The following is a 20,389-nucleotide window of genomic DNA, read 5'->3' as shown; positions in this document are numbered from 1 at the left end:
GCCGCGCACAACCTCCCGCAATCCTACCACCGCCACCTACCCAATAGTCCCCACTACACCCTTCACCCTCTCCTTATATCCCCCACCTTCTCACCCTCCTCGTCACGCACTCCTCCCTTCCCTAGCTCTGCGACACCCTCTACTCCCTCTCGCCTCATCCTGCGCGTTTCGTCCTTCTCGGTTCCCCTCTCTCGCACTCACACTTCTCTAATTTCTCTTTCTTTCTCGCACTTTATCTCTCTCGCACCGATTCTCCCACTCTTTCCTTAGCCCGCAAGGAACGAATCGCCTGACTTCTTTCTCTCTCCTACTAACCATCGTCTTCTCTTTCTATCTTCTACGAAACCTACACAAACGCAATCTCTCTCAATTCGTCTTCCTCTTTCTTGCTCCTCACCCTCGATCACCCTCCAAAAAGGGCACTTATTTTCGCCCCTTTGTTCTCACGGTTGTGACCAACTTCTCCTTCTCTCTACCTTTCCTTAAACCTACCATCTCCCCTTGCCTATACGCCCTCGTTCCTCGGGCTTCTTTCTCGAACACACCCTCTCCCTCTCTACCTCCTAGCTACTTCTTACGTCGTGTTACTGCGCACTCGTTCTGGCAAAGTCGCCACGAGCTCGTGCAACTACTCGCAAAGTTGTTACCCATTGACGACATCATGTGCGGTTCCAGCGGTTGCGACAGTCGCTTATCGCTTGTCGTATTATTTTGATAAAGGAAAATGCGGGTTAAAGGGGCACCGAGTTTCTGTTCGTTTTTAAAATAGAGCCACACGGATTATGTTACGGACTTGCAACGTGATATCTCATTCATCTTTCTTCTGTTATTTTTTCCTTCCGTTTGTTGTTAATGTGATTTTAAATGTTAAAGAAAAAAGAGATTAAATCTATACGGTAAGCAAAGGGCAAAGATGACGATACATCCAATTGTTGAACAGAGATTCGTAATCGAGAACTACGTTTCGTTTCAGGGATGATCGAGTAGAAAAATACCAGGGGTTGGGCATAGGGGGCTTGGAAAGAAACTCACGAATGTAATAAGACGGCTGTGGAGGAGATGCGTTGCGAGTTACACACGCAACCACGATTTGCGTCTGCGCACTTTTTTCTGTACAGACTCGCCAAGTAGTAGTGAATGATAGAAAGAGACAAACGCTCTCCGCCACGAGGCTGTTTCTCAACTTCTGAGCTGCAAATGTACAAGTACCAACCACATTTGCGTATCCTGGTAGTAGTTTGTCGCTGGTTCAGCTTCCGCTTCGTACCTCGAGGCTTGTTGCGTATCCGTGGACAAGAATCCGAGTGTCGTCACGTTGCTATGGAAATAAATGCACCTTCGTCTGATTTCCTCGTTGAATCAATGTGTGTTGGTTGCGTGTCGTCACCGGAATCGTTGCGCTACGCTGACGGCACCTTGACACGTTTACCCCGACACGCGTATTCTACACCATTACAATAGTGTCGAAACGACTTCATTATCGGAAGCTTTTATTATACGATGTTCACTATCTTTATCGATACGATCGATTTAAAACGACGAAAGATCCAAGTCACTGATTGTTTCCCGCGCTTTTACTTTGTACTCCCTTAAACGTAATGTCGAGTGCAGAAAGTGAAGTAAAATATGAACGATGAAAATTCGGTTGGTACTTTAAACGAAAAATACATGTACGTATCGTATATCACGAGGTAACGCGTTTCCAACACACGAGGGTTGGCTGGAAGCGATACGCGGGGCGCTGCCGCGGAAGGATCCCCACGGATCTTTTCGGTCGACTGATAAAAAGGCTTGAAGCTGCCTTGTCGCGATGGACGAGGCGTATACGGACAAAAAAAGTCGCTGGAAGGGGAAGCTCCGGAGAGTCTCAGAGTCGGGCAGGGGAGAACAGAGCACGCGGGAACGGAGGGATCGTCTGTCGGTGGCGGAGCTGAGGTGGGGGCGGTAGGTACGGCGGGGACGGTACCAGCGGTGACGGGGTAAAGAGGTAGAGACATACACGTAGACAACGTGGGTCGGGGTAAAGGGGAGCTATCACCGCCGTCACCGCCGCCACCACCACCATCACCACCACCGCCGACACTGCCGCCGCCGCCGCCGCCACCGCCGCTGCCGCTGTCGTCGTCGTTCGTCGTCGACGCCGCGCCACGATGATTTGACTCTACTCGCTACCGCCGCTGACGCCGCCACACGATGATTCGATTCCTCTGCTAGTTGCCGCCACCGCTACCGCCACTGTAACCACCACCGTAGGCCACTCCACCGCTGTTGCTGCTGTTACTTCCTCTCTGCTGTATTCCTCTAGTGTCCTTGGTTTCGCTCTAGCAAGACCAGCGTGCTAATTCTACTACGTCGACGCGGTTTTAGAGAAACTTGGTTGGCTCTCCTACTGCTAGCGCGCCCACGGCCAGGGCTGTATCGCTTGGGGCTGCGTATTAGTCCATTCTAATCTCATGGCTTCCCAGCTATGCTTCATCATACTGTATTCCTTTACAATACATATATACATATAAGTATATATGTACAAGTATATATGTACCAAAGCAAATTTCTTCCTTGATATGTGCGATCGATTTTGGTTATCTTTTGAAACAAATACCAACATACAAATAATATCTATCAGTAACTGTTTTTTCTTACAAGCTATTCTGATCCGATATACCTTATCTTATCAGAAATCTTGGTTTTTCCTAATTTATAGCGGCAGGAGTGTATCTACGTGATTTCGCGCAATTCTCCAAACATCTTTTTCATATAACACACTACCGTGCTATTTTTCTTTTACGATCCCTAAATTAATACCATCATAACGTAACTCATGAATAAACAGGGTGTCGACCGTAGTCTCTTGATCTTTTGACAGCCTTGAACTGTCTGTCCGTTGATAGCCGCGACGATTCGGCCAGTAAAGTGCCTGTGGAACGTCGTTCCTTCGTGCGCGGCTAGAACACAGGCTCAGCTAGTATCTAGGGAACTTAGAAATCCAGTGGAAACTAAGTCGAGTAGAAGGGATACTATCGGAGGAGGTGGCAGCAATGGCGTCGGGAATCGCGAGGAGTAGGCAGAGAGGAGACGGTTGCCTTCATATACCAGGGAAAAGAGGACGGCGGAGAGGGTCGAGGGAGGACGCGGAGAGACAGAGTCGAGGAGTACTACACGTGTCGCTGTAGCGGGGTGTTGACCCCAAATAGCTTTTTTAACGTGACGTAACCACGAAAGGGTTGAGAAACGACTAGCAACGTCGTTCGATGGCCAACCGACTTCTTAGCTAAAGCCAAGCCCTTGCCTCGCCTTTAAGGCTCGTGGCTGCCCGTTAGATGTATAGCACAACGATCCTTTCATACTCGAAAAGCCACTTGCGCGGTTCTCTGTCCGCCACCACCATGACCACAATGTTATAATTAAGATCAGGGATGTGCTCTCAATTCCTGCAGATCTCAATTATACTCTATGCTACATTTAGGTATATTTAACGCCAAGAAAATTGTCGGAATGTAAAACAGAAATAAAACGAAACCTACAAAAAAATATGCGATATAATATAAATTGTACATATTGTAATATTATTTAATTAATAATTCAGTTGTATGCTTGCATATGTAATATCCTAATAAACAACTCTATTCTAATAAACAACTCCGTTAGGAAGGTGGAAAATTAATTACTTTTGGGTTAATGATATGCATATGGAAATTTACAAGATACATTCGTGGAAGGCTAGAATTGTCAATCACAGTATTCATATCTTCGTACGTTTCTGAACACCAAAATTAGACATATGTTCAGTTCGGATATTTATGATGAGACAACCATATGTGAATTTACATTATGATTTACATACATGTACTTCTTAGTGCCGAAGGTGGAGTATAGCTAATCACATGGTCAAGGGTGACAGGTTACGGTATGATAGTATCGCGGTTGCCACACTTTCTAGTAACTCTAAAACGAAAAAAATATTGTGATTTATGGTAAAATGGAAAGTAGAACGTTTTCACATACAACTACTCAACCTTGTTGAATTAACAATGTAGTCAGTTGGTGTATGGTTGTATCTTACTATGTTATTAATTTTATGGAATAATGAAAGTAAATAAGATAATATACCCATTAGAAATCTAACATAAACAGCAAATCAGACCCGAGAAAATAAAAAACACGGAAAGCTAATTTTTACATAGATATCGGTGTCGATTTAGGAATTCAAACACTGAAAGGAGGTTAAGACGACACTTAACCCCCCGTCGCATATGGTTTCCAGTTGGAACGGTACTGGTATGTCGCAATACAGTCTTGTGTGTACACTGTATGTACCTAATTAGGACCATTGAAGAGAAGGAAAGACAGACAGAGATGTTGAATATAGGGCGTCCCCCGTTCCTTTTTATTTCGTCATTCGATAATGTCATACGATCTCCGAGGATACCGATCGAGTGTACGATCTCTATTTATTTGTCGAATATCGAATCGATGTTTTGGAAATATAACGAAAATAGCAATAGCGTAAAAAAATGATGTGATAGATATAAAACAGAGATCTAAACCATGCCTCTTCCTCTATCTCCTTCCTTAATATCATGTATACATGTATGCGCTGTGACAGCAGTGACTATCTTATCATGCCAGCTACACCCTAAGAGGCGTAAACGATATTTTTCCTATTTGCTCTGGAAAGTACAGTGGTTCCCCGTGCTGATTGAGGAGAGGCCCTTCTAAGGTCAACGTTAGAGTTTTTGAGGTCAACGCAAATAGAAAGGGCGAGATACTGCTGATACGCTGATGAGATTTCATCGAGTTTCCTGGAGAAGCATGACTCGGCCGGACGGACAGTTGTTCAGAGTTCAAAGCAGATATCCTTATCCATTGCCGACCACAAAGGATATTCCAAGAAACCACGAGCAGAAGGAAACGGTCAGGCTGTCGTTCCTTCCATTCATTTTAGACGGTGTTTTATTCCATTTTGCTTGAATTCTCGTGAAAATTGCGCGATTAGTAAGTAGAATACTTAAACTGTAACTAATAAATAACGGTACCATCGTTCTCCGATTCTTGCCTCGAACGATTATACTTTGTTCTTGAACATATAACGTTGAATAGAAATTGATAGCTAGCTTTTCCAGAAAAAAAGAAGAAAAAAAGAAAAAGAGAAATCACAGACAGACATGGCGAAGGGGGTTAACGTTTCAAAAGGGGAAGTTAGAAAGGAATCGTAAAAAAGTCTGTCGTTCGATAAAAAGAGTCAGTAACCGTGGAGGCGAGTAACGGCGTGCATACCTTACATATACGTTAGGAAGGGGATGACTCGAAGGGACATTGCTCCCTGGCCTCGCCTGCCCTGCTCTGTTCTGCTGTGTCCAGAAAGGATCCACCTATCGTCCTGCACTCTCACGGCCCTTACGGACCGTGACACCTCGAGTTCGGGTCCTTCCGGCGACAGGTACCTCGCAAGAAACACTTCCTGTTCAGTCGCCTCGGGAAGAAAACGTAAAAGCGAAAGATCGAAATAAGTGGCCAGGAATAAGTAGAATATCTGTCGATGCCATGATTTACTCCGATCACTGGGATGCAATTATAAAACTTCTTCTAGAAGAATGAAAAGTAAAACGTAGAAAAATTTAAGCATCCTTGACAATTGTTCGAAAACACGTTTCCTTCCCTTCTTTATGTTACTGTTCGCATCTCTCTCTCTCTCTCTCTCTCTCTCTCTCTCTCTCTCTGTCTCTCTCTCTCTATATATATATATATATGTATAATGTATATGTATAATATATATATATATATGTATAATGTATATGCATTTTTCACTTTCTGTCGCTCGAGAAACTCAAAGGTGCGCTATCAGGGCACAACGAAGCCGCAGGATATTCGAGATTAATTCGATGTCGAAAATAAAGGGCTAGTAAAATATTTCCAATGGCTTTCGAGCGGAATCACCATCCCAACAGGTGGTTACGACACTCTCCGACCGAAAGATAAAACTTTCTACCCCTACGATCGAACCTCCTGGTCCTATGTGCCGTATTTTTGGTTACGAACCTGTCGTCGCAACGCGACTATCCCTGTACCTCTCTCACAGCGCCCTCCTGCCTTACCACCCAACATACACTTTCTATCCCCGGGCTGCCTTTCAGCTTTTTTCCCTCTGCCTGTTCCCTTCTCTCTGTCTCCCTCCGCCCCCTCCACTCAGCTATCTGCCTATGCACCTACGTGACTATCCGCATCCCTATTCCTGACTTCTAAATCTAACCCTAGGTCTAACCCAACCTGGAGGCGCCCTTATACCCAGACGGCGGCGTCATGGATGGGGAGGTGTATATATATCCCCACCACGCCATCCCTCATCGAGGGGTCGTTGATCCCCCAAGGACAACGACCTTGCGTCTGCGGCAGCCAACCGTTCGAACGGTTCTGGGTTCCCGGATTCCTCGATTACCAATATCTTTCACTCCTCGCTCGTCTCTTTCCTTCCAACTCTTCTTGCACCCCAACCTTCTTTCCCTTACCCCCACCATTCACCCTCCCCCGTCCCACTGTAGGTACTAACCGTCACCATCTCCTTTCATTTTCCTTTCTGTTTTCTTTCCATTGCTGCGACGTGTTACTCTACACGAAGGAACGTATTTTTTTTTGTCTATCAGCCAGTATCAATGGTGAATTGCTATGCACCTATATCGAGAAAGGAGAGGAGGAAGTGCACGCCACGAATCCTCTCGTTGATCGCGGAATCTTCCTCCGACTCGACCATTTGGAACCAGTCGAACGGACCGTAAACAGTTAGTTCGAAGCACGATGAGACGGCATCGGTACAAAGATCGTGAAGCAGATCCACCGCCGGGGTCACTGGGTTTATAGAACCATAAACTCAGGCCAAACAGCTTTTCAAATTGTAAAAGACTATGAAAAATTCATACAAGTCGTCATCGATATGCATGACTCGACCCCGACCCGCATACCTCTCCCACCGTTCTTCCCTGTTCTTCCTTTTCACCAGTCTTACGCATAGAAACGTAAACCCTCGTGGCACATCGATCTCGCGCTCAATATTCAGAATAGTGCTGTTCTGAAAGTGAGTGGTAAATTTACCACTGGCTACATCGCTCCCAATAGTTATGTATGTATACCTGAGTACGGAAATTATATCTCTTTCATTATTAAAACCGTCGAAAAATTCGAATGATCTTTCAATTAGAGATAAAAGATAAAAGATAGTTCCGAAAAATGTTTAATGTCATAAAAGTGGTCCATATTTGTATTTTGTACGACTCGAGTTTAAATTCAAACGTGACTGACACCTGGTATGTTAAAACATAGCCATAGTTCTCTAAGTGGGTGGACGGGTGGGTGGTCAAGTACACACGTAGGAACAGAGCTAGTACACATGTATGACATATCTTCACATACACCAACTAGCGCGATACGTGCAGTGTTGGCTGAGCGGGCGCGAGTTGGGAGGCGCGATGACGTAATCTCCGAAGGGAAGGAACAACATCGCCGTTGACCTACTAAAGAACTGACTTTTCTCTCGTTTCTTTTCAGCCCTATCTTTTCGACTTCTCACTATACTATCTCGTATAACTTAAATACCTTTTTTGGTAAAGAATTTACATACTGTTCGATAAACCAAGAGCAAACAGCATATAAATGAAAAATACATATATTACATTATATTATCTTTCTGTTGATCGTTCGAATAAATTTCCACTTGAGCCTGGAAGTCTTAACATTTTTCAAAGTTGGTCGCGGGATAACCAGTCACGTAGATGCACAGCGAAGCTCGTAAAGCGAGAGGAATAAATGTGCGACAAGTGCTATGCCGCAGAAATACCAAAGTAGGTCCTACAGGTCTCTGCATGGACCACCCTATCGTCACGCTGTGGTGACTTTTGACGCGTGAATACGCCCTTTGTTCGTTCTTGCCTCTCTGTTTCTCTCATTCTCTTTTATTTCGTATCTCTCTCGGTACCCTAAAAGGCCGCAGGTAAAGTAGATAGACAGGTAGCAAAGCCAATTTCAATTCGATTCAGGAAGATCTAAATCCAATCGATACAGGATTACTAAAGATACTTTAACCTAACAGCGATATCTATACACCTGTTTCCCCGTTGCTATACATTATCGACTTTTTATTAAAACAAAGAATTATTTCTCAGCAAAATACTTCATATTGTACATATTATTTTTTAATTTTCATCGTTTGCGGTTCGTGTGTTTTAAGAAATATTAAAATTATTATTATAACAATAGGATCGATAATTTGTATTACTAGATACAGTGAATATTGAAAACGATAGCGTATTAGTCTTAAATGGCGCAAGTTCACCGGAGTAAACGAGAAACTCGGCTGCCAATGGTTATGTAGTTTCTTAGTTTGCTCCGGACCAGTTGGACGTCTCCCGCTGGCTATGGCGTGTCGGGGTGGTTGCAACAGGTTGTTGCTGTAGCAGCACCATCACCAGTACCAGCGGCTCCCTTTGGTCCACCAAGCAACTTGACTAGCTACGGCATGTATGATCATTTTGAGACGACGTTTAGGGAGTCCCCGTGATTATTCGGATACTTTCTCCACAGGACCAAAGTCGAAGGTGATCATGGTACGCGGTACTATTCTAAAGTTAATGTATTCGTACGGGTCCCTGGACGTATGTTTGTGTGCGTATACACGTGCCCAAATCAAATATATCGATATTGTTTTTCTGTATTCCATAGCTACTGTCGTATGCGATAAAGAACATATCATTTTATCTTATATCATCGCCCTTAAAGAAGGGCATTGCCTCTACTAAACACATGCACATCTTGTTCTCCTGTATCTGGTGCTGTTTGACTTCCTCGGTTCAGCGAGCCAAGAACAAGAATGGTAACTGTTCCGAGGAACGTTCTAATCAACCTAACGTCTCTTCTATTTGCTCGAGTTTCAAACTTTGTTTTCTTCTTTCTTTCTTAGAATTGATAAGTTCAGAGAACACGGAAGGATTACGCGAACCGCAACCCCGCTCCGTGAATACTCGCGGGTAGCAAAGCCCTCATAAAACGTCGAGAAGATGAGCAGGATGCAGTGGACGTAGCCTGACGTAATGCGGTGTGGGAGTGGCGTGGCAGTGAGGGTCAATGCCCTGGTTCCCGGCGATCACAGTTCCTCAACAACCCCGTATAAACGAAAGAACTAGGAACCATTCCTAAGTAAACCTCGTTTCGCCCTATCATTCGGTTGAATTCCGCGATAATTTGTATATACTGATTTAATTGCGTCTAGGCAAAATTTTTAAATTCGATTCGTTGAATCTAAAGGTCACGAAGGAGAAAAAAGAAAAGATTAATAGAAAGGAAATACGAAGATACTCAATTTCTCGCAAGGTAAGTTTATTGGCTAAAAATTTTATGATATAAATAATACCAAATTAGAAATGTTCACTCCTATAATATAAAAGTTGTGCTGTTTAGATAATTTATTTCGAATTTTCTTCATTTTTTCATCTAATGCCAATAGAAGATAAAATAAGATTAAAATGCACGACAAACTCGTAAATTCTGATCACGTCCACCTAAACATCGCCATAAAAAGAATAACACGACTAGCCCTTGAAAGAGAAGAAGGAATGCATCCGATGCTCTTTTCTAAGTTCGATGCAATAGTAGGCGTCTAACGACCAAAGCAGTTACAGTGGTAGTCCTCGGAACAGCTCGAAAATTCCCCGTTCCTTCATCGAACTGTTCTCGCAGGTGGGCGTACGGATCGTAAAAAAATATGTTGAGCGCTGCGAAGAAGAAATACGCCACGAGGAAACTACGAATTTCGTGAAACCCCGTTCCACGCGTAAGGATCGAAGCCTGACTGAACTCTCAGGTGATACCGTTAAACTGACTTCCGTCTGCCCACCTACCTACCTACCTACCTACTTTCGTCCTCGTACATCGTCCGACACCGTCCGAGCTGCGTATTTCGCAATCCACCAACCGAGAGAATATCTCGAGTCAGGGGCTCAAAATATTTGAACGAGTGGGACTTCACCACGCTAAATTCGTCCAAGAAAGTAATAGTGGAGACAAAGAGAGAGAGACAGAAAAAGAGAGGGCGTGTCTTGCAACAAAGTATCACCGGTTGAGTGAGCTTGAGAATGCTTTACGATCACTTATTCATCACTATCATTAATAAAACATGGATATATTCATTTTTAAACTCCTAATCACAAAATTGCCAACATCGATGTAATCAAATTTACATTGTAAACAACGTTCGCTAATAAAATTGATTTTATTCACTTTTTATCGAAGAACAAAATTATTTATATAACGAAAGACGAGGTTATGTAGTTGCTTATTTCTCCAATGATGTTTCATTTATGCATAAAGATATGAATATTCTTCTTAATTAAAGTATAAAGTAAAGTAATAAAGTATAATCTGAATAAGAGCCAAAATATCATCCATTAACTGAGAGGATCAATCTTAATCAAATTAATTTTACAACATTTTATTTAAACACTGATATCTTGTCCCAAAAAATAAAGCAGAGATAGACAAAACGCGTCTATATGATAAAACGTTCCTATTCGCAGTTTTCCATGGGGAGCCGCGGTACCAAAGCATGTTGGTACCAGCAAGTCGGCCTGGCGCGTGCACGAGCGCGAGAATCCAACATATAGAGAATAGGTCACACCCTCTGGGGACCATTATTACCGAGCACTGTACGTGCACGTGACTTGTATAGGGTCGAGACAAGTGGGTTGGTGCAGTCGTTACTGTTGTCCTCGGTACCCCCTGCTCGTTCAACGACCCGGCATGTATGCACTCGCCATGCCGCGATGTACGCATGCACGCATGCATGCACGTGACGACGGGAAGCTCGCTGCTGCGCTGGAGAGAAGCAAGGCGTAGGACTGTGACAACGAAAAAGTCCAAATCAGAGTGATTTCGCCTCTTTTATCCGAATCTTTTCCCAAGCGCGCACAGCACCACACGCATATTCCTGCGGAACAATTGGCCGCTATGGCGGTGAATGTATCCGTTCTTCAACCATCAACCGTGCGAGGAAATGCGGAGATTTAGAAAGGAATCAACCACCTATTGTGGAGAATGTATTGTGCCGATACGCGGTACTAAGTGCGTGCTCGCAGAGCAACAGGAGATATCAAAGAATTCTCACGAGGCTACATCAAACCCTTATAATCGGTACAAAGGAGTCGCGCCATATTTTACACATCGCGTAACGTGTCTAGGTGAGATTCGAAAGAGCAAGTGCCTGAGAAAGGGTTTGAAACTCGAGAAAACGTATTTGAAAAATCGTGGCGATATTCGTTAGAGATTATGTGCGCACGCGGTGCCGCGGCAGTTAGAGGCGCGCGCGCGCGTGCGTGTTAAATCGAAACTGCGCGAAGTGAAACGGCGGGGTCACGTGGGCTAGAGCAAGTGGGACCAAGGGTCACGAGAGACAGGAAACGGTAGTATTGTGTACCGGATGTCGTAACTTCCGAGTCCTCTGGCCTCGCTGTTTCCCTTTGCGGGAGCACGTGTGCGAGCGAGTAATATCGGGGAACACGATGACACGGAGATTTCGAAGGGGCAGCGAATTTCCTTTGGTATCGAAGAAATTTCGAAACAGAGCACGAATTGGAAGATACACGAGTGGCTGGCGAGCGCCCTAACGCGCCCTCCTCGAGAGATCAGCCGAGCGAGCAATAGAACGAGAGTATGAGTGTGGTCGTACTGTCGAGGCTCTCTGATAAGAACGAGAGGGAACGAGGGAAAGGAAGAGAGATGTCGGGAGAGAGGGAGGGGGAGGGAAGGAGCGAAGAAAGAAGGGAGAGAAAGGGACGGTGGCGAGAGAACGAGAGGGAGGACGGCGCGCGCGCGAGCGCGATCGCGCGAGGGGCGGGAGGAGGGTATAGTCGTCGTGAGCTCCTTACAGTGCATTGCCTTTACGATCCCTCGAGTCCCCGTCACACCCCGTGCCCCGACAAATCGCGTACGACGTGCCTCTCATGAAGAGATCCACGAAACCAGCTTCGCCGTCGAGCGATTCGGGTCGTCGAGATTCATCGAGAGGAAGAGTTTCTGTATGCGTGACAATGAACACAAAAGTATTGACGAGGTATGTGTCTTTGGGCATACACAGGGTATACCGCACCCCATGGGCTAGAGTTGTGATCATCACTTGGAAGTAAAAGAGCTGATCTCCTGCACGACGACACGACGTTCTCTTTTCGTTCCCCTCGAGAACACTGAACTCGCGTCTACTGTCTATAGTGGAGACTTTCACCAGAGTATGTTGTACGCGTTTCGAGGGTAACAAGATTATCGTGTCGGCCTCACTCGATTCTCAATTTACATTTCTCACTCTATAGATACGGTGGAATTTTTCGAAATCACATCGCGCGAGTACCAGAGTACATGTTATATGTTCAAGGAAGATTTTACGACCAGGTCTATGAAACGCGTAAATTTCGTAAATACGAAAAATCGTGCATTAAAGCGTTGTAAATTATAGGAAAAATTTCAATGTTTCCTAGAATACGTTGCAACTTCATTCTTCAGGTACCGAGGCTTGTATACCTCCGAAAACAATTTACAAGCTGAAATGGTTTATAGCATCTAAAATAGGTTCTTCGAGTAGGAACTTTCGAAACAGCCACGTTTCATGGCGCACGGGCGCCTTCGCAAGAGGGGAGCACAAAGATGTGTTCGTCCTCATCCCCACCACCCCCATTCACTCCATCTTGCTCGGCACGTTTCTCATCTCGATGTCACGACAAATACGTCGCTTCCTTGTCGTCTGCATCTAATATAATACATAAGTCGATTAGGTATTGCGTATACTTACGCGTGCATGCATATAACTTTTCAGTTTTTGTTTGTATCCTACGTCGTGGAGTTTGCAATAAAGAAAGTCGGCAAAGTAGGAAAAGAAAGGGTCACGCAGAAGTAAACGCTGAATTGATAAAAAAGATGTGACGTCCAGTGTTAGAGACAAGTAGCACCGGTAGTACCGTAACTCGTGGATTTGTCGGTTGTCCTGTTTCACCTGTACCTGCAGTTCACGCCGGATCACGCCCTTCTTCTTTACACCGCTCTCACTAACGGTTAATCGTCGTCAACTACTTCTTGCGTTCGAAAGAAAATTGAATACACAGCTAGCGCCATCGAGTAGCGATATCGAGTAACGAATTTTGCCGCCTCTTCGGTTTCTTTATTTTCTAGTATATCAGACACATATATACTTGGGAACGTAAGTTAGAGAGCTCATGACATTTTCGGTTCCAATCGACTAATTGGATATTTAAAAAAAATGATAGTGCTACTTAATAAGTTAAAACTAAAACACATTGTACAAGCATCTGCTCGATATGCACATGAAAAGATTCACTGGGTTTGTATCTTTATAACCCTATGATTAGAACTCAAACATTCTCTTTGAATACATTTGAAAAAATATATAATTATTATCATAGGCAAAACTGAAAAAAAAGAAAGCGGCAAAAGATAAAGCACTTGAACATTTTAATGAGTTTTACGCAGGCGTTTATGGAGATAAGTGGTCAGATATACGAGCTGCATTGTTAGCAGAAGAATCTAAATATATGGCTGTGGTTAATAATTTCAGTGATTCAGAAAGAATACAACCTGAGTTGGAGGTACATTATTGTAATACCAATAATATTGCAGATAATAATCATAAACTGAAAGTATTAAAAATGTCGAAGAGTTGTATCAATAAAATTGTTACAGTTACTTGGTGCAATAAATTTGAAAAGCTTATATAATGTGCAAAAAGAAAATATAGATTTCTTTAAAGCTAAAAGAGCTGCGAGATACGGTAAATTGCCAGATAAAGAAAATTCAAAGGGTATTACAACATCTACAAATCAATTAGCAGAACTTCAAACAACCTACTCTACTAATTATCCAAATTTATCGGAAACATTAAATGCTGAAACTACTGAATTTGTTAAGAAAGATCAACAAATACCTACAGAATTAAAATCTATAGATGAAAATTTAAATGAAGTGGAATTAGATACCAATCGTATTGTCAATTCATCTGTAGACTTAGCTATACTTCATGAATATATACCTGCTACCAAAATAAAAGGTTTGTTTAATTTTAATGTTTCTTTAATCAAAATTAAAATATGTATTTACAAATATGTTTTATAGGCCTGGATGATTGGGTTTTGGAATCTGACTATTATAAGTTTTATGATAAAGCTAGTGGTTTTCAAATAAATGTTGAGAAAGAATTTGTTCTGCCATTTCCAGAATATTTGCATACATATACTTTTGAAAGAGAAAATAACAGTAGATTTCCAAATCCTAAGAAAGGATCTACTGGTGTTTCAGGTTTGTATCATTTTCTATGGATTTTAATAATAATAATAAATTAAATGTTTATGTATTTTAGAATATTTTATGAATTATTTTATTACTAACATATCCTATATTTTTTAGATTATTACTTGTTTGATGGTGGATCTATACTTCCTGTGTTGGCTCTGGATATACAGTTTAATGATATGGTCCTTGATATGTGTGCTGCACCTGGAGGGAAAGCTTTGACTATCCTCCAAACTCTTATGCCTCGTATACTGGTTGCCAATGATGTTACACAATCTAGAATAAAAAGACTCAAAAACGTTATGAATCAATACGTTTCAAACATGTGCCAAAAAGAAAATATGTTAATTATAACACAACAAGATGCTAGAGCAATTGATGAGAATGGTAGATATAACAAGGTGTCCAGTTTAATACAATGTTTTCTATTGTTTAATACTTTGTGAATTGAACAATATCTTATTCAATATTTTACTCCTCTTAACTTTTTTAGATCTTAGTTGATGTACCATGTACAACAGATAGGCACATTTTACATTCTGATGACAACAATATTTTCAAACCAAGTAGAATTAAGGAAAGATTAAAAATGCCAGAAATTCAGTCTGAGATTTTAACGTCAGTAGATAAGATATCTTATTTTATATTTTTTTAAGTTTATCATAAATAATTATATTTCCTTTCTATAGGACTGCATTGAAATTAGTTTCAGTAGGAGGTACAGTTGTTTATTCAACATGTTCTCTTAGTCCTGTACAAAATGATGGTGTTGTACACGTAGCATTAAAAAGAGCATGGGAAGAAAACAATTCTGTTATGGTCGTAAAGTACGTATTTATATATTTCTCTAAATAAATAATACTATTATTTTTATTGTTGATATTGACTTCTGATATATTATATAATTTTCATAGAGATATGACAGAAGCACTGTTACCCTTACGATGTCTATATAACTTTGGTAACATAGACCTAAAATATGGTCATATTGTTGTACCTGATCTGAAAAATAATTGGGGACCAATGTATTTTTGTAAAATGGTGAAAGTGCAATAGGTGTGAATGATTGAGCGCCCACTGGATAACTGAAATGAAATAATTAAATAATTAAATAATTTATATTTCTATGCAGATAATTGTAAGTATGTAACATGTTGCTATAAAAAAGAGTAATATTTAATAAATATGTACATTTACAGTTGTAATGTAAGAGGTTATAATCATATTTTATTATTTATTGTGATAAATAATGTGAAAAATGAAACAGTTCATTAATGATATTAAATATTTACTAAATGATTACTAAATCTAATTGTTCAACATGAAATTCAAAAATCAATTCACATCATACACTCAAAAATTACATTCACTTCATAGACTTCTCTTTTAATGGTAATGTTTGATCGCTTGCTTCTTCATCAGCTGGTTTAATTTTGTTCCAAGGTTGTTCTTCTCCACTTCCAAAAATAGTGTAGACTAATATCTCGATTATGTATAAGACAACAGTTGTATAAAATATAATCCTCCATGCTCCTATAGTTTGCTATAAAACATTTGATGATAATAATATTAATGATAACATTATAGTTACTGAGATAAAATATTTGATAGAAAAAATATAAAATAAATCGAATTTTGCACTTTATTCATAAATAATCACTATACGTAAAATCACATAACGTAAAATCAATCCCTTAATGTTTCGAGTTTTTTTTTAATTTAATAAATGCATAAATTTGTTTCATGTTTTTATGCCTAGAAGCTCGTTGCTTGAGAGGTGTTAGTGATATTTTACTGTATATAGATACTTACATTTCCGTATGTCAATTTTCCGACAAATATTGGTACAACAAACCCAGGTACGGTAGCAACACAGTTTGTAATGGCGACAAGAGTACCAGCAAAATTTGGTGCAATATCAATATGGTTTGATAAGAACCCGCTATACATTCCACCAATACATGTTACTCCAATAGTCATTAATGTAACCGCTAATGTTCGACTACAACCAACATACGATACTCCTATTAAACATATCATGGGAATAACAGATGCTAAAAGGAAATATATTTTTGACTGTTATTACCTAACCCAATTGTATGTTTTTAAACTATGCATATATAGTATATATAAATAGTAAACTTACAAAACAGTGTTCCAATTTTTCTCGATACCGTTACCGTAATTATTTTTTTGTCTTGCATAATAGCTAGTATCTTACTAAGCACCATAGTAAAAATCCACATACATAAAAATGGCATCGAAGAAAGACCAGCATTCTGTAGAAAAAGAATTATTAGCGATATTAATTTAAAAAATTTAAAGTTTTTACTCAATACTTACAGAACTCATATCGAACTTCAGCACTTGATTCATAAAAGTAGGCAGCTCAATAAGCAACATATACCAACCAAAATTACTGCAGAAATGAGCGATTAAGATTGCCATAAATGGTTTAGATCGTAATACTTCGCCCCAGGGAACTGATAATTTCTGAACAATATTACGATATAACAAATAAAGATACTAATTATACATATATAAAAATCTTAAATATGATTTTTGTAAAATTTAACAAACCTCTTTATGTCCGCTGTTATTTTTATTCTGACCTAAAGATTGCATAATATAATCCTTTTCCTCTTGACTAATAAATCTCGTTTGTTCCTCTGGGCTATCTTCAATCATAATCCACCATGCTGTACACCAAATTAGGCAAAGTGCACCTTCGATATAAAATATCCATATCCATTGGAAATTTGCAGCCAGTATTCCCGTTAAGAGTATAGAAATCACAGTACCTAGAGCAGTTCCTACAGAAAATAAAAATTATGTATAGTTTCAGAGATAGATGACTGACTGTGGAAGCGAAAATTAAAAATTTGAGAAATTTTTATTTTTGTGCATAAAGAAATGTATTTTCAATATATTATTAAATGCCTCAAGCTGTAATCATTAATCAATAAAGGCAGTCTCATGTTATTGTATTATATATAGATTAATGTAACCCGTAAAGTAGTGTAACCCAAGTTGTAGTTTCAACCTTTCCCGATTTTTTATTTAAATGAAATAAAAAGATTATAACTTTAGATAATAAAAATTCCAAATAATTTAATTTCAATTAGCAAAAATTTTATTTTACCCGCATAAACAATCGAGGCAAGGACGCTTCTCTCGTTTGGTGGAGCCCACTTAGCGATCATAATGTGCATTGCCGGAAATGTTACACCCTGTAAGTTTTATAATTTTATTATAATATTTCATATTTAATTTTGAACACCTATTCGGAATATTTAATAGTTTTTTTTATACTAACACCACCGATTCCTTGAATAAATCTCATCAGGATGAAGAGAGAGTAATGCATTTCAGCAGCAACAGGGGATAATATAGATGCTACGAGATTTAGAAATACCGACCCGTTCATCACCCATTTGGCAGATAAAAGTTCAGCCATTCTGCCGCCCGGAAGTAAGGATACCATATAGCCCCAAAAGTATGATGATAAAATAAGACCTTGCAAAGGTTCATTCCACACGAATGGGCCATCCTATATAAATAAATATTAATATCATATTTCTCTTTAACAAAAATTTCTATTTATCTTGTGGAGCTTGATATACAGCGTGATTCTGAGAAATAAAAATAAAGTAATAGATTTATTTTTCTATACGAAAGTAAGAAAATATATAGCGGGATAAAATTTTATACAATGTAATCTTTATTTTATTACGGGTCGAATTATTGTCGTACATATTATACTGATGCAACTATATTAAAATGGAATCATTGAAAGGTAAATACGATTACATTTTATTTTTTTTTTTGCATTGTACTAAGCATGAAATTTGTAATATCATTCTTATTTAAAAATATCATAGTTAAAATTATAAAGTTCCCATATACGAAAATTGTTAATATATCTTAATGCAAAATTAGTATTTAAAAAATTGATATTACTAATTGTTATAAAGTTATCAATAATACATTTATATATATATGTACCTCGGTGATTGCTTTCGTCTCATTGGAAAGAACGCTATCGTGGTGACATTCGTCCATAGTAATTACAGTTGTATTCTCAGATTCTAATTGATGCAACGCGGATAACTTTACAGCAGTGTGGTTCACCATAGCTACGATAGCCACACTTACGTTTACCTTGAACCCGTAGATGATGGCGAGCCCGATAGAACCCATGATTGCCATCATGTACCGTATAGGGAATATAACATGTCCTACAAAAGGTCGGCGTGTTGATTACTTATAAATAAGCAAAAACGAATTTTCAGATATGATTGACTCAGTAACATGATATCGCGGGGAAAATCATACCGCAAGATACGAACAGAGGACGTGTCGTTTGGCACGAAGTACAGGTGAAGGAGTCATCAGGTATTCGACTTCTTCATCTGTTTGTGTGGTTATACGATTTTGTATACGTATTGTGCACATGAAAATAATGCATTTTTTTTCGAAAATAGATTCAAATATCCTAATTATATTTCTGTCCTATAATTTCTACAGCTATCTTTAGATAAAGAATTCAATTCTTTAATATAAATAAGAATTTATTGAACAAGAAACTCAAGAGATAAAGATATAATTTGTATGATCTTTCTCTTGTAATTTAGTTATATTTAATTAAACTTTTATTTTAAAAGTATTATGTGGGTATATTATTTATCTCGAGACATTCTTTCATCCAGGATAGAACTATGAATTATAAGAAATATCAGGAAAATACTGACAGATATACTGACAGATATACTGACAGATATGAAATAATGTTGTAATTACATATTCCTATCACGTGTAGTATTTTCGTGTTGATAAATAATATTTTATCATGGTTTATTTGATAACTGTATATTCAATCACTTTTTAATAAAAAATGATAGCCGTAAGCAGACGCGTTCAGTGTACTAAAGCGAATATCTTTTATAAATTTTTAAAACTTCGTTTTTATCGCAAGCATTTATTTTCGATCCAGATATAGGTCAACAAACACGTAAAACGAAGTTCCAGAATATCACTTGTCAAAGAACTGCTAAGCAAATATATTTAACACAACAATATTTACCTCATTGAAGATCAAATAATAATATAAATAGTAAATTAATGTTTTATATTTTGGATTGTCATAGATTGTCAATTACATTTGTCTGTGTAAACATAAATGGAAAATATATTAAACTATGGAGAGATAAAACTTTACAGGAATAATTATCACCTACGTATGTTAACGATAAAATCAAAGAATTGCATCAACCATGTAAAAAATAACAACGCGGTTTACAACTTGATTACATATCGCTTTGATTCACGTCTTATTCCCCAATTATCTAAAAATTTGAATATAATATATAATAAATTTTTTAGCTGTATTCAAAACTTATATAATTGTTTGATACTGAAATATTCCAATAAAAATGTTGAGATATAGATCAGAGGACATTTGAAGGTCACAGGTATGGAGCTTCTATAAGAAAAGTGTGATGTAAATTGTAAGAACTGGAATTTACTCATCGTTTCCACTTTTTCGAAGGAAAGTTATTAATATCCCATTTCTAGTTTAAAACATATTAAAAGTAAAAAACTATAATTACTCACCCTTGGAATTGTGTTTTTCAGTCATGTTTTTTCTTGAGTTAACGACTAACAATAAATCTCTTTCACCACTTCGAAATATTCTTTTTGTAAGACGATACAATTTTTTAACAAAGTATGGCTAAAAATCTGACTTTCTAATATGTTTAAAATTAATAATTATTGACCACTTGTTTATTTTCAATTTCACGATCATCCAAATTCGACAAGAAGCTTAAATTTGGAGAATATTTGAAGAATATCGAATTTTAACTGATTATCGAATATTTAAATTCAAAATTATCATTTCTTCTGATTCGATGCTTCGTGCGTGCAACGTGCCACTGAGGTCGAATGTGATGCTTCTGTTTCCTCAAACCTTTCCGAGGAGTACGAGCGTGCGCCTCTTCTATAAATGCCATAGCCCGCGTGAACGCAGGCTCGAACGCACCGTCCTCAAACACCTTCGTCG

General features: G+C 39.2%; 3 protein-coding genes and 1 long non-coding RNA gene across 5 annotated transcripts in view; 2 read left to right on the top strand and 2 right to left on the bottom strand.

Moving 5' to 3' along the window:
* Nucleotides 1-2,058, bottom strand: part of LOC100651941 (protein tramtrack, beta isoform) — a 45,301-nt gene extending 43,243 nt beyond the window's left edge. Inside the window, exon 1 of one of the 2 annotated variants that reach the window (XM_048404348.1) lies at nucleotides 1,214-2,058. The gene's annotated coding sequence lies outside the window, so the exon portion shown is untranslated. The remainder of the gene's footprint in view (nucleotides 1-1,213) is intronic. The other variant, XM_048404352.1, reaches the window with a different exon arrangement.
* Nucleotides 18-2,622, top strand: LOC125384713. Its single transcript, XR_007223420.1, has 2 exons — nucleotides 18-896; nucleotides 974-2,622. It is a non-coding gene; the product is annotated as an uncharacterized LOC125384713 (long non-coding RNA).
* Nucleotides 2,623-12,757: 10,135 nt separating this feature from the next.
* LOC100644316 (5-methylcytosine rRNA methyltransferase NSUN4) lies at nucleotides 12,758-15,533 on the top strand. Its single transcript, XM_003402775.4, has 8 exons — nucleotides 12,758-13,363; nucleotides 13,446-13,628; nucleotides 13,723-14,086; nucleotides 14,152-14,334; nucleotides 14,443-14,729; nucleotides 14,822-14,946; nucleotides 15,018-15,155; nucleotides 15,243-15,533. Exons 1-8 carry the CDS (start codon nucleotides 13,283-13,285, stop codon nucleotides 15,382-15,384), a joined length of 1,503 nt encoding a protein of 500 aa, XP_003402823.1. The 5' UTR covers nucleotides 12,758-13,282; the 3' UTR covers nucleotides 15,385-15,533.
* Nucleotides 15,528-20,317, bottom strand: LOC100644424 (putative inorganic phosphate cotransporter). Its single transcript, XM_020867938.2, has 9 exons — nucleotides 19,942-20,317; nucleotides 18,334-18,566; nucleotides 17,645-17,878; nucleotides 17,471-17,558; nucleotides 16,909-17,141; nucleotides 16,672-16,821; nucleotides 16,475-16,607; nucleotides 16,141-16,382; nucleotides 15,528-15,871 (listed from the first exon to the last, which is right to left on the bottom strand). The coding sequence occupies exons 1-9, from the start codon at nucleotides 19,964-19,966 to the stop codon at nucleotides 15,695-15,697; spliced, it is 1,515 nt and encodes a 504-aa protein (XP_020723597.2). The 5' UTR covers nucleotides 19,967-20,317; the 3' UTR covers nucleotides 15,528-15,694.
* Nucleotides 20,318-20,389: the final 72 nt, after the last annotated feature.

This window comes from Bombus terrestris, chromosome 3, assembly GCF_910591885.1.
Source record: "Bombus terrestris chromosome 3, iyBomTerr1.2, whole genome shotgun sequence".
NCBI classification, from domain to species: Eukaryota; Metazoa; Arthropoda; class Insecta; order Hymenoptera; family Apidae; genus Bombus; species Bombus terrestris.
The sequence above is the reverse complement of the archived record's forward strand: the minus strand, read 5'-3'. Positions and strand labels throughout refer to the sequence as shown.

Coding starts and splice junctions, on each gene's coding strand:
- LOC100644316 (XM_003402775.4), top strand. CDS start 13,283: ATGATAGTGCTACTTAATAAGTTAAAACTAAAACACATTGTACAAGCA. Junction 13,629..13,722: donor GAATACAACCTGAGTTGGAG/GTACATTATTGT, acceptor AAATTGTTACAG/TTACTTGGTGCAATAAATTT. Junction 15,156..15,242: donor AATTCTGTTATGGTCGTAAA/GTACGTATTTAT, acceptor TAATTTTCATAG/AGATATGACAGAAGCACTGT.
- LOC100644424 (XM_020867938.2), bottom strand. CDS start 19,966: ATGACTGAAAAACACAATTCCAAGG. Junction 18,567..19,941: donor TGAAAAACACAATTCCAAGG/GTGAGTAATTAT, acceptor GACCTTTTGTAG/GACATGTTATATTCCCTATA. Junction 17,142..17,470: donor TGCCTCGATTGTTTATGCGG/GTAAAATAAAAT, acceptor TATTTTCTGTAG/GAACTGCTCTAGGTACTGTG.